Below are 15,418 nucleotides of genomic sequence, written 5' to 3'. Positions count from 1 at the left end.
ACCTTAAAATTATAGCTCTTGTGTTAATCACTTCCACCCTGATAAAAAGTCTCTGTCTATCCACTTGTTCTTTGCCTCTAATCATTTTATACACTTCTATCAAGTCAGATCTCATCCACCATCTCTCCAAAGAGGAAAAAACCCTATCCTTGTGAGACCTGCTCTCCAATCCAGGAAGCATCCTGGTAAATCTCCTCTGCACCCTCAGTAAAACTTACACATCCATCCTATCAGGAGGCAGCCAGAACTGATCACAGTACAATGCCTTGTGTCTCTGAAGCAGATCTGTGTTGTCGGACTGCCTCAGCTGATCTAAACTCCCTACAACCAACTCGACTTCAGCAGAAATTCAATTAGACTTCGTCGGGCAGATTGTCTGCTTCTGCAGTTTTCAGCCGGTGGGTTTAGGCCGGCTCGAGAAGACCTGTGGGCTTGAAAGTCAATTCCTTTTCCAATCACCTCTTCCTTTTTCGACTATAATCGCAGACAGCCCACGATGTGTGATGTGGAAGTGGGACTGACTGGGTTCAGGGAAAAGGGAAGTTTGCTGGCATACTCCAGCCACACGTCAGGAATCAAGATGTCAGGTGCTAGCTGCATGTAGCAACGGTGAAGTGCAAGTTCAAAGTAAATTTATTAGTGTGTGTATATATGACCATACATATATAACATATGAGGGATGATTGATATGTGTTTGTGGCCCAAGGTAGATGGAGATGAGCTATACAGCTCTCGTTACATGCACATGCAGGTCAACTCTTTGAGTGATTATGCAGAAAGTTTGAAGTTAATAACTATCTCCTCCTACCTTAGGCCACGAACTTATCAATCACCCCTGATGAGTTATTAACTTCAAACTTTCTGCATAATCACTCAGAGTTGAACTGCACGTGCATGTAACGAGAGCTGTATAACTCATCTCCTTCTACCGTAGGTCACAAACTTATCAGTCACCCCTGCTGCGGACACTTTCTGGAGGTCCAAGATCCGTATGCTCCATGACCGCTGGACAAAGTGTGTAAATGTAGGAGGGGACTATGTTGAAAAATAAATGTGCTAGTTTTTCTAAAATTGACTCCTTCTACCTTGGGCCATGAACTTATCAATCACCCCTCGTACTATATATCACCCTGAGATTTGTTTCCCTGCAGGTATTCACAGCAGAACAACGAAATACAATAGAACCAATGAAAACACAATCTAGTTACGTCCTGATGAAGGGTTTTGGCCTGAAATAGCAGCTCTTTATTCCTCTTCATAGATGCTGCCTGGCTTGCTGAGTTTCTCCAGCAGTTTGTGTGTTTTCCTCTAAAATCAATGAAAAACACTGACAAACAATATGCAAAAGAAGACAATCTGTGCAAATACAAAAAGAATTAAATCAATTACACTGAGGACATGAGTTGTTGAATCCTTAAGAGTGAGTCTGTAGGTTGTGGAATCAGTTGAGAGTTGAGGTAAGTTAAGTTATCCATGCTAAATCAGCAGTCTGATGACTGAAGAATATTAGCTGTTCCTGAACCTGGTGGTGTGGGACCTGAGGCTCCTGTGCCTTAGAGTCACAGAAAAGTACAGCGCAGAAACAGGCCTTTTGGCCCATCTAGCCTATGTTGAACCATTTAAACTGCCTACTCCCATCGACCTGCACCAGGACCATAATCTTCCATACCCAACTCTCCATGTACCCATCCAAACTTCGTTTAAATGTTGAAACATTCTCTGAAACCTCTTTTGCTGGCAGCTCATTCCACTCTCTCATGACCCTCTGAGTGAAGAAGTTTCCCCTCATGGTCCCCTTAAACATTTCATCTTTCACCCTTAACCCATGACCTCTGGTTGTTGTCCCACCCAACCTCAGTGAAAAGAGGCTGCTTGCATTTAGCCTATGTATACCCCTCATAATTTTGTATACCTCCATCAAATATCCTTTCAATCTTCTACATTCCAAAGAATAAAGTCCTAACTCATTCAATCTTTCTTTATAACTTGGGTCCTCCTGTCCCAACAACATCCTTGTATATTTTCTGTGATGTCAGCAGTGGGCTGGGTGGTGGACAGCCTTGATGATGGATGCTGCTTCCTTGTGGTGGTGTGCTCAGTGATAGGGAGGACTTTGGCCACAATGGTCTGATCCACCACATGTTGTAGGCAATTGGTAAATGTCTGTTGTTGTCACACGAGCTGCAGAGAGAAGCTTACCTTGTATATCATTCACACAGATCAGATCATTACACAGTGCATTGTGTGATGGGATCCCGAATTATCCCTTATGGACTGTGCTTTTAACAAGAGAGAGAAAGTTGTACAGCACAAACACCTTGTTATTAAGAGAGAGAGAGACAGAGGCAACGACCGCTCACAGTTTGTTTGGAATTTCTGCAAAGACACTGCCAGCTTCTGAGTTCCTGCAGAGAGAGAAGGGAGGAACTACTTGATGGACAGCTGGTGTTCAGCATGCTGAGATAAATACAAGGTCAGATAGTAGACAGACAGACACATGGTTTTGGACACTGGATGAGCTTTGTTGAGCCCACAGAAAGGTGGGTTTTTAGAGGTTCGATCAGTGGCTCTCGCAGTGTAAAAAAGGTGTGATCGGTGGGAAGTTATTAGTGTATCTAACCCTTGCCTGGGTTGATAACTCCACCACAGAAAACAGTCCCCTTGTGGTCACATTCGCTGACTTCTAAAGCTTTCAGAGAACAAGGGGAAGAATCGACGGCATTAGCTTATTCGAACAACCACAACACCTCTCTCTCTCCATCACTACTCAACTCAATACCACGAACTAAACTGAACTTTACCCATCACTGTAAGACTGTATCCATTTACCCCTGGGCTTGAAGAAGCTTGGCATTTATATTTCCACACATATATAATCATTGCTAACCCATTGTATCTGAATTTTACTACTGTATTGCGTAGTTACTAATAAATGAGTATTAGTTAATAGCAATACCAGACTCCAAGGTGTCTTTCATTTCTGCTGGTTCTTTAACCCTTCACGGGGCACATGACAATTGAGACAGTACAAAGTAAAGCAATAACTGTGTGTACAATAAAGTGTTGCAGTTGCAGAAAAAATCCAGTGCGGGCAGGCTGTAAGGTCCCATTGGGCAGGAGATACAGGAACCCAATGTCCTGCATCACTAAGTTCAGGAACAGCTACTTCCCTTCAACCATTCTGTTCTGAACCAACATGCACAACCCTAATCACTACCTCCATCTCTGCGGATCGTCACCTTGTTGTGTTGGAGAGGCTGAGGTCCCAGATGGAGTCGTTCCCAGAACTCAGTTCCTGGTAGGGCCACCCACAGCGATAAGGTCAAGGTGGAGTCTCCAGCAAAGACCTCAGTCAAGATCCAGCCAAGACTTCAATGGTGGGCTGGCAGATGATGATGACACAACAGAATGGGAGTGAAACATCCCCCAGTCATCTTGCATTCCATGTCACTGGATCCTGACCCTGATCTGTCAAGGACCATGTGGTGACTGCCCGTGCATCAGCCTCTCCAAGTTAAACAAAGTCACACACAAGCGTTCTCCATTAAGGGAATCCACACTAACATCCTGGATACGTGGATCTTTACAGCCACCAATGGACAACCCCTTAGGAGAACATCATACCCGACTCGAGTGATCGCACTACTAATCACTACCTCAGTGTAGCAACACTTTCCCTTACAACAGACTTAGACCATAAGACCAAAAGACCACTCTTTAAGAAAGAAGGAAGGCAGCAGAAAGGAAATTATAGACCGGTTAGCCTGACCTCAGTGGTTGGGAGGATGTTGGAGTCAATTATTAAGGAAGACATTATGGAGTATTTGGTGACACAGAACAAGATAGGACAAAGTCAGCATGGTTTCCTTAAGGAAAATCTTGCCTGATGAACCTGTTAGAATTCTTTGAGGAGATTACAAGTAGGATAGATAAAGAGGATGCAGTGGATATTGTATATTTGGACTTTCAGAAGGCCTTTGACAAGGCGCCACACAGGAGGCTGCTTCCCAAGTTAAAATCCCATGGTATTACAGGAAAGTTACTAACATGGTTAGAGCACTGGGTGATTGGTAGGAGGCAGCGAGTGGGAATAAAAGGATCCTTTTCTGGTTGGCTGCCAGTGACTAGTGGTGTTCCGCAGGGGTCGGTGTTGGGACCACTTCTTTTTATGCTGTATATAAATGATTTAGATGATGAAATAGATGGCTTTATGCCAAGTTTGCGGATGATACAAAGATTGTTGGAGGGGCAGGTAGAGTTGAGGAAATGGGTAGGCTGCAGAAGGACATACAGATTAGGAGAATGGGCAAAAAGTGGCAAATGAAATACGGTGTTGGAAAATGCATGGTCATGTACTTTGGTCATAGAAATAAATGTGCAGACTATTTTCTAAATGGGGAGAAAATCCAGGAATCTGAGATGCAAAAGGACTTGGGAGTCCTTGTCCAGAACACCCTAAAGGTTAACCTGCAGGCAGAGTCGGTGGTGAGGAAGGTGAATGCAATGTTAGCATTCATTGCAAAAGGTCTAAAGTACAAGAGCAGGGATGTGGTGGTAGGCTCCAGTACAAGCTGTTCTAAGAGTCCATCTCGGAGGGACTCCACAAACTCCCTTTCTTGGGGTCCAGCACCAACCTGATTCCTCCAGTCTTCCTGCATGTTGAAGTCCCCCATAACACCTGTAGCATTACCTTTGCGACATTGCAATTTGTGGAATTTATTACCACAGGCAGCTGTGGAGGCCAGGTCATTGGGTGTATTTAATACAGAGATTGATTGGTTCTTGATTGGACACGGCATCAAAGGTTACAGGGTGTGGGACCGAAAAGGGGAAAAAAGGATCAGCCATGATTGAATGGTGTAGCTGACTTGATGGGCCAAATGGCCTAATTCTGCTCCCATGTCTTATGGGATCAGCTGACCCTATTCTTTAGAAGGAATCAAGATTCAACTTCCTTGAAGTTGTCAGAGATGCCAAGAGACAGTGCCAGGTTAAGACTGACCGTCAGTCCAGCCGTCAGGTGTGGCAGGGTGGCCTGGTTGTGTGATGGTTAGTGCAATTCTCTGCGGTGCCAACAATCACCGAATAGGCTTCGGTTCTTGCCCGTCTGTAAGGAGTTTACAGAGAAAGTGCAGTGCTGATAGGCAATAAGGTCAAAGGCCATGTGACAGATTGTGAGGCCAAGAGTCCATCATACTGCACTCGGAAACCATTCAATAGTCTGGTATTGGCAGGCTAGAAGCTACATCTGCTCATCTGTGGGCATTGTAAGCTAATATCAAGGGTGACATAATGTTTTACATTGCCAGTGATGAGAGTGGGGTGGGTTCAATTCCTGTAAGGTGTTTGTACATTCTCCCCGTGACTGTGTGTGTTTCCTTTATGTGCCCCAGTTTCCTCCCACATTCCAAAGATGTACAGAATAGGCGTGGGCACAGAGGGAGAAATTCAAAGATGTTATTATGCTGTACAGGTCGATGTTCTATAAGAGGAAAAATGGGTATGTCACATTGTCACCGGAAGTGTGGTGACACTTGTGGGCTGCCCCCAGCACATCCTCAGACTGATTAGGTTGTTGACGCAAACTATGCATTTCAGTGTGTGTTTCAATGGACATATGACAATTAAAATCGAATCTTTCTTTCCTTTTATAGAACATCGACTAGTCCAGCCATCAATACAGCATAACAACATCTTTGAATTTGTTCCCTCTGTGCCTTCTTCTGATCAAAGTTCTAGTTCCAACAATAGGTGAGTCCTGATGAAGAGTCTTGGTCTGAAACATCAGCTATTTATTCCCTTCCATGGATGCTGCCTGGCGTGCGTGTGCGTGTGTGTTGCTCCAGATTTCCAGCATCTGCATGATCTTTAGTGTTTATAGGCATGAAATGTTAGCTCTGTGTTCCTCTCTCTACACATCCTGCCCTATCTTCAGAGTATTTGCCAGCATTATTTGTGGAGTCTTTCATCTGCCTGATCTATGCAGAGGCAAGGATAACACAGTTTAAGGCTTTATTAATTGTTACACAGAGTAGTGATTCATAGATAAACATTCAAAGTCAACACATCTAGAATTATAATGCTAATGTTTGCTTCATTGTGTGCACAGAATCAACTCATATCTCTTTAGATGTTAAGATCAGTCTGATTAACGCACATTAACACTGAGAAGGAATGGATGGGTTGGGTTAATAAAGCGGGGTTGGGCCAGATCATTGTCCCAGGGAGGGTCGACACTGTGTTACTGAGAGCATCGCTGTTCCAACACTGCGTCTCAGACAAGCCCAGACCTGATCATCACAGTGGACTCCAGCCCCAAAGCTCTGTGGTGAAAGGTCTCCGAAATGCAGATCTTCAGAGAGTTTGCAAGAACCCTGAGTTGACATTTAAAAACTTCGTTCTCAGGAACTGGGTGTCTTGGGCAAGACCAACATTCCCTGCCCATCCTTAACTGCCATTTGAGATGGCTAATACGACAGGGCATAACCTTAAGATGACTGGAGGAAAGTAGAGGGGAGGATGTCAGAGGTAGGTATTTTGCACAGTGAGTGGTGGGTGCATGGAACGGCCTGCCAGGGGTGTTGTGTTTAACGCAGATACATTAGGGGCATTTAAGAGGTTATTTGGCACACGGAAAATGGAGGGCTATGTGAGAGAGAAGGGTTAGATTGATCTTCGAGTAGGTTGAAAGATCGGCACAACATTGTGGGTCGAAGGGGCTGTACTGTGCTGTGAGGGTCAGCTGCTGCCTTGAACTGCTTCACTCCTTCGGGTGAAAGTTCTCCATGGTGCTAGTTGGGGCGGGACGACAGCACACATTCCATCAGGTTAATTAGATGTTGTCTCACCTGACCATAGCAACAGTTAAGAGGCATCTACTGACAGACACGTGAACAGGCGGCAGACGGGCCACGTACAGGCAAATGTACAGTTTAAATCGGTATTAGGGTTGGCTGGGATGGAGGGGCTGTTGTCGTGCTGTGCTGTTCCGTGTTCTATCATTACGGAGAGAGAATTCCATCAAGTAGCTATAGAACAAGACAGTGTGGGTGGCTGCAGTAAAATGAACATTTCTGGCTTGGAGAAATGGGATGAGGGACAGTTCTCAGGTGGAACAGGGACATCAGCCGCAGGGTCCAAGGAGTGTTTAATATCTCTGAGATAGTACTGTACCTGATAGAGTTCAGGTGGATGAGGGTGCACCTACCCAATACTGAACGACCTGGATAGAGAGGATGTTTCCTATAGTGGAGGAGTCTAGGACCATGGGGCACAGCCTCAGAATAGAGGGGCATCCATTTAGAACGGGGATGAGGAGGAACTTCCGAAGGCAGAGGTGAATCTATAGAATTCATTGCCATCCACGGCCATGAAGGCCATTTAGGATGGAGATTGACAGCTCTGTGATTGGTAAGAAGGCTAATGGTTTATGGGCAGTGAGAATAGGAATGAGGCAGAATGGACTTGATGGGCCAAATGGTCTAATTCTGGTCCTATATTATATTTGGAGTTGTTATTCCTACCTGGAGTAGCAATTTTGTTCTTCGTACAGCCGCATACAGGAAATGACATTAAACAATACTGGACATTGACTCTTGATATTTTAAGGTTCTATGTAATCTAAGGACTGGCTATTCCAGCTTGTCATAAAGTCCAATCTGATTACCTTTCTGGCCAGGCTACAGTGCACCAGAGCAATGTCGCCTTACTGCCCTCTGAAACGGCTCAGTAAGGCATTCGCACCTGGGTGTTGACAATTATAAGCTGAGGCTTTATAAGGTATTGGTCAGACTGCACTTGGACTACTGTCAGCCCCTTAGCTAAGAAAGGATGTGTTGGCATTGCGGAGGGTCCAGAGGAAATTCACAAGAATGATCTCGAGAATGAAAGGGTTAAGGTATGAGGGAGTGTTTGATGGCTCTGTGCCTGAACATGATGGACCTTAGTAGAATGAAGGGGGACCTCACTGAAACCTATCAAATGTTGAAAGGCCTAGACAGAGTGGATGTGGAGGGAATGTCTCCTGTTCTGTGGGAGTCTGGAACCAGAGGGCACAGCCTCAGAAAAGAGGGATGTCCATTTAGAACAGAGATAAGGAGGAATTTCTTTAACCAGTGGGTGGTAAATCTGTGGAATTCATTGCCTGGCCGTGGAGGCCAAGATATTGGGAATATTTAAAGTGGAGGTTGATAGGTTCTTGATTAGTCCTGGTGTCAAAGGTCATGAGGAGAAGGCAGAAGAATGGTGTTGAGAGGGATAATAAATCAGCCATGATGGAATGGCATAGCAGTTTTGATGGGCTGAATGGCCTAATTCTGCACCTAAGTCTTGTGGACTTGTGGTCTCTATTCCGGGACTGGATAAGGAACAGAGGGAGGGGGGCTGTGGGGTAGTTACCATGCTCAGGGAGGGGAGGGTGCAGATGGTGGAGGCAGTGGTGGTGGGGGGAGTGGGGGAGTGGGGGAGTGCACAGGGTCAGCTAATCTCTGTATTGGACGCTCACAAGTGTGTTCCAGTCCCGACCCCGGTTTCCTCCTTGCTCTCGCGGGACTCGCGGGGGTAAAACTCAGCCACGATGTTGGCCGGGATCCGCTTCAGCATCTCCTTGGGGAAGATCCGGAGCAGCTGCCACCCAATGTCCAGGGAGTCAAAGATGGAACGGTTCTCGTAGGGACCTGGAACAGAGCACACCGTCAGGGAGGGACACCGGCCATTCGGCCCCTCTGGCCTGTGGCAGGAGGTGGCCAGGTTACCCTTAAGCTGAATATTGTCCACGTTGATTAGAAGGGGGGACTAACAGAGATGTCAGCAGAACAGTAACAGCTGGAGCTTCCAGAGGAAATTTGGAAGGCGGAGGATCAGTTCAGCTCGAAGAAGAAGTAGTATTCTAAAAGGAGGATGGGGCAACCATGGCTGACAGGGGAAGTCAATAGTAGAATGGCATCACACGGTCATCTAAACTTAGAGCAGCACAGTGGCAGAGCAGTTAGTGCAACTGCTTTACAGCAACAGTGATCAATGACCTGGGTTCAATTCCCACCACTGTTGTGAGGAGTTTGTCTGTTCTCCCAGTGACTGTGTGGGTTTGCTCAGGGTGCTCTGCTTTCCTCCCACAGTTCAAGGACATGCACTTGGGGTCAGTAAGTTGTGGGCAGGCTATGTTGGTGACACATGCATGGCCACATTTGTGAGCTGCCCCCAGCCCCAGCCCATCCTCGGGTTGTGTTGGCTGTTGACGCAGACGAGGTATTTCACTGTATGTTTCGATGTAGATGTGACAAATAACATTAATCTTTCATCTTTAATGAAATAGGCCCTTCAGCCCATTGAGTTTGCATTGGCCAAGAGCACTGTTAGAGTCACAGCACAGAGGCAGGCCTTTCAGCCCATCTAGACCATTCTGGCCTGCTGTTCTGCCCAGTCCCATCTCCACTCTCTCAGAGTGCTCCATGCCCCTCTCGTCCATGTACCTGTCCAAACCTCTATTCCTTCACTAACATTGCTTGCTTTCTCAGGAAAGCAGCCAGAATAATCAAGCCCCACCCAGCTGGATATTCCCTCTTCTCCCCACGTCCAACACTCCCTCTGGGCCCTGCTTACCCTGGGAGATGAAGTTCTTCTCAAATTTCTGCAGGAACTCCAGGTACAGGAGGTCGTCGGAGGTGAGTGCCTCTTCACCAACCACAGCCCTCATCGCCTGGACGTCCTTCCCGATGGCATAGCAGGCATACTGGGAGAGGAGGAACAGGCGTCAGATGGGTGGAGTGAGGGAGAGGAAGGAAAAGGAAGAGGGGAGAGAAGGAAGTAGAGGGGGAGCAGAAAGGAAGAGGCAAGAAGGGAGGGAGAGAAATGAAAGGGCGAGGGGAGGAATGCAGGAGTGAGCGAGGAAGCTAAGCGAAAGAAGAGGGAAGAATGGACGGAGGGAGAGAAAAGAAAGGATGAGGGGAGGAAAGCAGGAGAGAGGAAGCTAAGTGAAGGAAGAGGGAGAGGAATGGAGGAAGGGAGAGGAGACAAGGGAAGGGAGAAGGGAAGCAAGGAGAGGGAGGGGGAAGGCTAAGGAATGAAAGAGGGTGGGAGGGAGAGGTGAGGGAAGCAAGGGAGGGAGAGAGGGAGACTAAGGAAAGGAAAAGGGGATGGAGGGAGGGAGAGGAGAGGGGTGGGAAGCATGGGGATGGAGATGAAAGGAGAGTGAGGGGGAAGTGAAGGAAGAGAAAGGGGGAGAAAGAGAAGGAGAGAGGGAAAGATGGAAAGCTAAGGAGAGGGAGGGAGGAAGTGGAAGAAAGTTAGAGGGAGACATAAGAGATTCTGCAGATCCTGGAAATCAAGAGCAACACTCACAAAATGCTGGAGGAACTCAGCAAGTCAGGTAGCATCAATGGAGTTGACATGCCGGGCCGACCGAGGAAAGGACAGGGGGCAGAAGCCAGAATAAAATGGTGAGGGGGGAGGATGAGCATGGTGAGCACTGGAAACATGGAACAAAGCACATTGGACTTCTAGTACCTGCAGTCCCACCTGGACCAGCTCCACTGCAAAGTCTCTTTGAGGTGCATCGACTACCCTTAAAATTCCCTTCTCTCTTCCACAGGAGGTGAGAGGGAATGAAGAGGGGGTGGGAGATAGAATGAAGAGGGGGTGGGAGATGGAATGAAGAGGGGGTGTGAGATGGAATGAAGAGGGGGTGTGAGATGGAATGAAGAGGGGGTGTGAGAGGGAATGAAGAGGGGGTGTGAGAGGGAATGAAGAGGGCGTGAGAGAGGGAATGAAGAGGGCGTGAGAGAGGGAATGAAGAGGGCGTGAGAGATGGAATGAAGAGGGGTCGAGAGGGAATGAAGAGGGGTCGAGAGGGAATGAAGAGGGGACAGAGGGAATGAAGAGGGGGACAGAGGGAATGAAGAAGGGGACAGAGGGAATGAAGAAGGGACAGAGGGAATGAAGAAGGGACAGAGGGAATGAAGAGGGGGACAGAGGGAATGAAGAGGGGGACAGAGGGAATGAAGAGGGGGACAGAGTGAATCCTGCAGCCTGAGTCTTTCGATGAGCACCGTCCTTGCATCTGCCCGGCAGGTGCTGTGTGCGGGTGGTGTGTCCCCTCACCAGCTGGTTGGAGACCTCAGCGTGATCCTTGCGGGTCATGCCCTCCCCAATGGCCGATTTCATCAGACGAGATAGTGATGGCAGCACGTTGATGGGTGGGTAGATCTGCAGGGGAACAGACCGACTGGCATTAGGTGTGTGAGCCTGGCATTCCATCAATGTCCTCCCACCCACAGGACCCACACAACCCGAGAAGGTGGTTACACCCACTCCTTCTCAGACTGTCTCCCCCACCCACTCATCACCCATCACCCACCAGCACTCATATCCACTCTCCTACATCTACACCCAACTCTGACATGGATAGTCCCAAGTCCGGCTGCACGAGGAGAGGGTTTGGACATGGCAAACCCAGCTAGCAACCCCATCCCGTAAAAGCCCAGTGATACAGAAAGGCCAACAGGAGCTCCAAAAACCTCATCCCTGGGAGAGGAAAGATCCACGCCGAGAAGACTTATGAAGTTGTGTGCTGAAAGCAGAAGCTACAGGGCTAATCAAACTTCTACCAGTCCAGGGCAAAAGGCTCTGGCAAGCTGCTGTCAGTGGCCAATGGCCCAGCAGGGGTTATGGGCTTAAGAAGAAAAGGAGGACATCAATACCAAATATCACCCCTGACTCTACCCATATCTACACATCACCCCCCCAACCCATCATCCTGTCCATCATCACCCCACACCCACTTGTCAATCCATCTCCATTCACCCACAACCCTTCACTGTCCCAACACATCACCCATCAATCCACCATCCAACATCCAATCTCCACCAACTCAAACAACCCTCTTCATCACCCTATCCACACTAGACTCCACACTCAAACTTTGTCCCCATCACTCACCTTTGCCCTCCCTATCCCTCACAACACACCCATCACCAACCCCACCAATATCAATGCAACCCACAGATATCCACCCATCACTCCAACTGATCACGCATCCCATCGCCTACACCCCACCACCGACCTCAACCTACTCATCACCACATCGCCAAATCCACCACCCATTCCTCACCCCATCTCCAACCAATCCCCACCCACTTGTCACCCCATCTCCATCTCCCTCACCCACTCGTCACCCCATCTCCATCTCCCCCACCCACTCGTCACCCCATCTCCATCTCCCCCCACCCACTCGTCACCCCATCTCCATCTCCCGATCCATTCATCACCCCATCTCCCCCACCCACCCCATCTCCATCTTCCCCACCCCATCTCCATCTCCCCCACCCACTCGTCACCCCATCTCCATCTTCCCCACCCACTCGTCACCCCATCTCCATCTCCCCCACCCACTCATCACCCCATCTCCTCCCACCCACTCATCACCCCATCCCCATCTCCCCCACCCACTCATCACCCCAACTCCATCTGCCCCACCCACTCATCACCCCATCCCCATCTCCCCCACCCACTCATCACCCCAACTCCATCTGCCCCACCCTCTCATCATCCTCTCCATCTCCCCCACCCACTCGTCACCCCATCTCCATCTCCCCCACCCACTTGTCACCCCATCTCCATCTCCCCCACCCACTTGTCACCCCATCTCCATCTCCCCCATCCACTCGTCACCCCATCTCCATCTCCCATCCACTCGTCACCCCATCTCCATCTCCCTCACTCACTCGTCACCCCATATCCATCTCCCCCACCCACTCGTCACCCCATATCCATCTCCCCCACCCACTCGTCACCCCATCTCCATCTCCCCCAACCACTCGTCACCCCATCTCCCCCACCCACTCGTCACCCCATCTCCATCTCCCCCACCCACTCGTCACCCCATCTCCATCTCCCCCACCCACTCGTCACCCCACCTCCCCCAACCCACTCGTCACCCCATCTCCATCTCCCAATCCACTGATCACCCCATCTCCATCTCCCCCACCCACTCGTCACCCCATTTCCATCACCCCCACCTACTCGTCACCCCATCTCCCCCACCCACTTGTCACCCCATCTCCATCTCCCCCACCCACTCGTCACCCCATCTCCATCTCCCTCACCCACTCGTCACCCCATCTCCATCTCCCCCACCCACTCGTCACCCCATCTCCATCTCCCCCACCCACTCGTCACCCCATCTCCATCTCCCCCCACCCACTCGTCACCCCATCTCCATCTCCCGATCCATTCATCACCCCATCTCCCCCACCCACTCATCACGCCATCTCCATCTTCCCCACCCACTCGTCACCCCATCTCCATCTCCCCCACCCACTCATCACCCCATCTCCCCCACCCACTCGTCACCCCATCCCCATCTCCCCCACCCACTCATCACCCCAACTCCATCTGCCCCACCCACTCATCACCCCATCCCCATCTCCCCCACCCACTCATCACCCCAACTCCATCTGCCCCACCCTCTCATCATCCTCTCCATCTCCCCCACCCACTCATCACCCCATCTCCATCTCCCCCACCCACTTGTCACCCCATCTCCATCTCCCCCCATCCACTCGTCACCCCATCTCCATCACCCCCACCTACTCATCACCCCATCTCCCCCACCCACTCCTCACCCCATCTCCATCTCCCCCAACCACTCGTCACCCCATCTCCATCACCCCCACCTACTCATCACCCCATCTCCCCCACCCACTCGTCACCCCATCTCCATCTCCCCCACCCACTCGTCACCCCATCTCCATCTCCCTCACCCACTCGTCACCCCATCTCCATCTCCCCCACCCACTCGTCACCCCATCTCCATCTCCCCCCACCCACTCGTCACCCCATCTCCATCTCCCGATCCATTCATCACTCCATCTCCTGATCCATTCATCACCCCATCTCCCCCACCCACTCATCACCCCATCTCCATCTTCCCCACCCACTCGTCACCCCATCTCCATCTCCCCCACCCACTCATCACCCCATCTCCCCCACCCACTCGTCACCCCATCCCCATCTCCCCCACCCACTCATCACCCCAACTCCATCTGCCCCACCCACTCATCACCCCATCCCCATCTCCCCCACCCACTCATCACCCCAACTCCATCTGCCCCACCCTCTCATCATCCTCTCCATCTCCCCCACCCACTCGTCACCCCATCTCCATCTCCCCCATCCACTCGTCACCCCATCTCCATCTCCCCCACCCACTCGTCACCCCACCTCCCCCCACCCACTCGTCACCCCATCTCCATCTCCCCATCCACTGATCACCCCATCTCCATCTCCCCCACCCACTCGTCACCCCATCTCCATCTCCCCCACCCACTCGTCACCCCATCTCCATCACCCCCACCTACTCGTCACCCCATCTCCCCCACCCACTTGTCACCCCATCTCCATCTCCCCCACCCACTCGTCACCCCATCTCCATCTCCCTCACCCACTCGTCACCCCATCTCCATCTCCCCTCGTCACCCCATCTCCATCTCCCTCACCCACTCGTCACCCCATCTCCATCTCCCTCACCCACTCGTCACCCCATCTCCATCTCTCCCACCCACTCGTCACCCCATCTCCATCTCCCCCCACCCACTCGTCACCCCATCTCCATCTCCCGATCCATTCATCACCCCATCTCCCCCACCCACTCATCACGCCATCTCCATCTTCCCCACCCACTCGTCACCCCATCTCCATCTCCCCCACCCACTCATCACCCCATCTCCCCCACCCACTCGTCACCCCATCCCCATCTCCCCCACCCACTCATCACCCCAACTCCATCTGCCCCACCCACTCATCACCCCATCCCCATCTCCCCCACCCACTCATCACCCCAACTCCATCTGCCCCACCCTCTCATCATCCTCTCCATCTCCCCCACCCACTCATCACTCCATCTCCATCTCCCCCACCCACTTGTCACCCCATCTCCATCTCCCCCCATCCACTCGTCACCCCATCTCCATCACCCCCACCTACTCATCACCCCATCTCCCCCACCCACTCGTCACCCCATCTCCATCTCCCCCAACCACTCGTCACCCCATCTCCATCACCCCCACCTACTCATCACCCCATCTCCCCCACCCACTCGTCACCCCATCTCCATCTCCCCCACCCACTCGTCACCCCATCTCCATCTCCCTCACCCACTCGTCACCCCATCTCCATCTCCCCCACCCACTCGTCACCCCATCTCCATCTCCCCCCACCCACTCGTCACCCCATCTCCATCTCCCGATCCATTCATCACCCCATCTCCCCCACCCACTCATCACCCCATCTCCATCTCCCCCACCCACTCATCACCCCATCTCCCCCACCCACTCGTCACCCCATCCCCATCTCCCCCACCCACTCATCACCCCAACTCCATCTGCCCCACCCACTCATCACCCCATCCCCATCTCCCCCACCC

General features: G+C 50.8%; 1 protein-coding gene across 1 annotated transcript in view; it reads right to left on the bottom strand.

Annotated features, from left to right (window-relative positions):
* Positions 1-6,004: 6,004 nt before the first annotated feature.
* LOC134345867 (V-type proton ATPase subunit B-like) overlaps positions 6,005-15,418 on the bottom strand; it is a 62,056-nt gene continuing 52,642 nt past the window's right edge. Inside the window, exons 12-14 of the mRNA XM_063047181.1 lie at positions 11,098-11,202; positions 9,601-9,730; positions 6,005-8,675 (exon numbers count right to left, since the gene is read on the bottom strand). Of these exons, the coding sequence (XP_062903251.1) occupies positions 8,500-8,675; positions 9,601-9,730; positions 11,098-11,202 (411 nt within the window). The 3' untranslated portion in view covers positions 6,005-8,499. The remainder of the gene's footprint in view (positions 8,676-9,600; positions 9,731-11,097; positions 11,203-15,418) is intronic.

Source organism: Mobula hypostoma, chromosome 4 (genome assembly GCF_963921235.1).
Source record: "Mobula hypostoma chromosome 4, sMobHyp1.1, whole genome shotgun sequence".
NCBI lineage: Eukaryota > Metazoa > Chordata > Chondrichthyes > Myliobatiformes > Myliobatidae > Mobula > Mobula hypostoma.
Note: the sequence above shows the minus strand (reverse complement) of the source record. Positions and strands in the feature narration are given on the sequence as shown.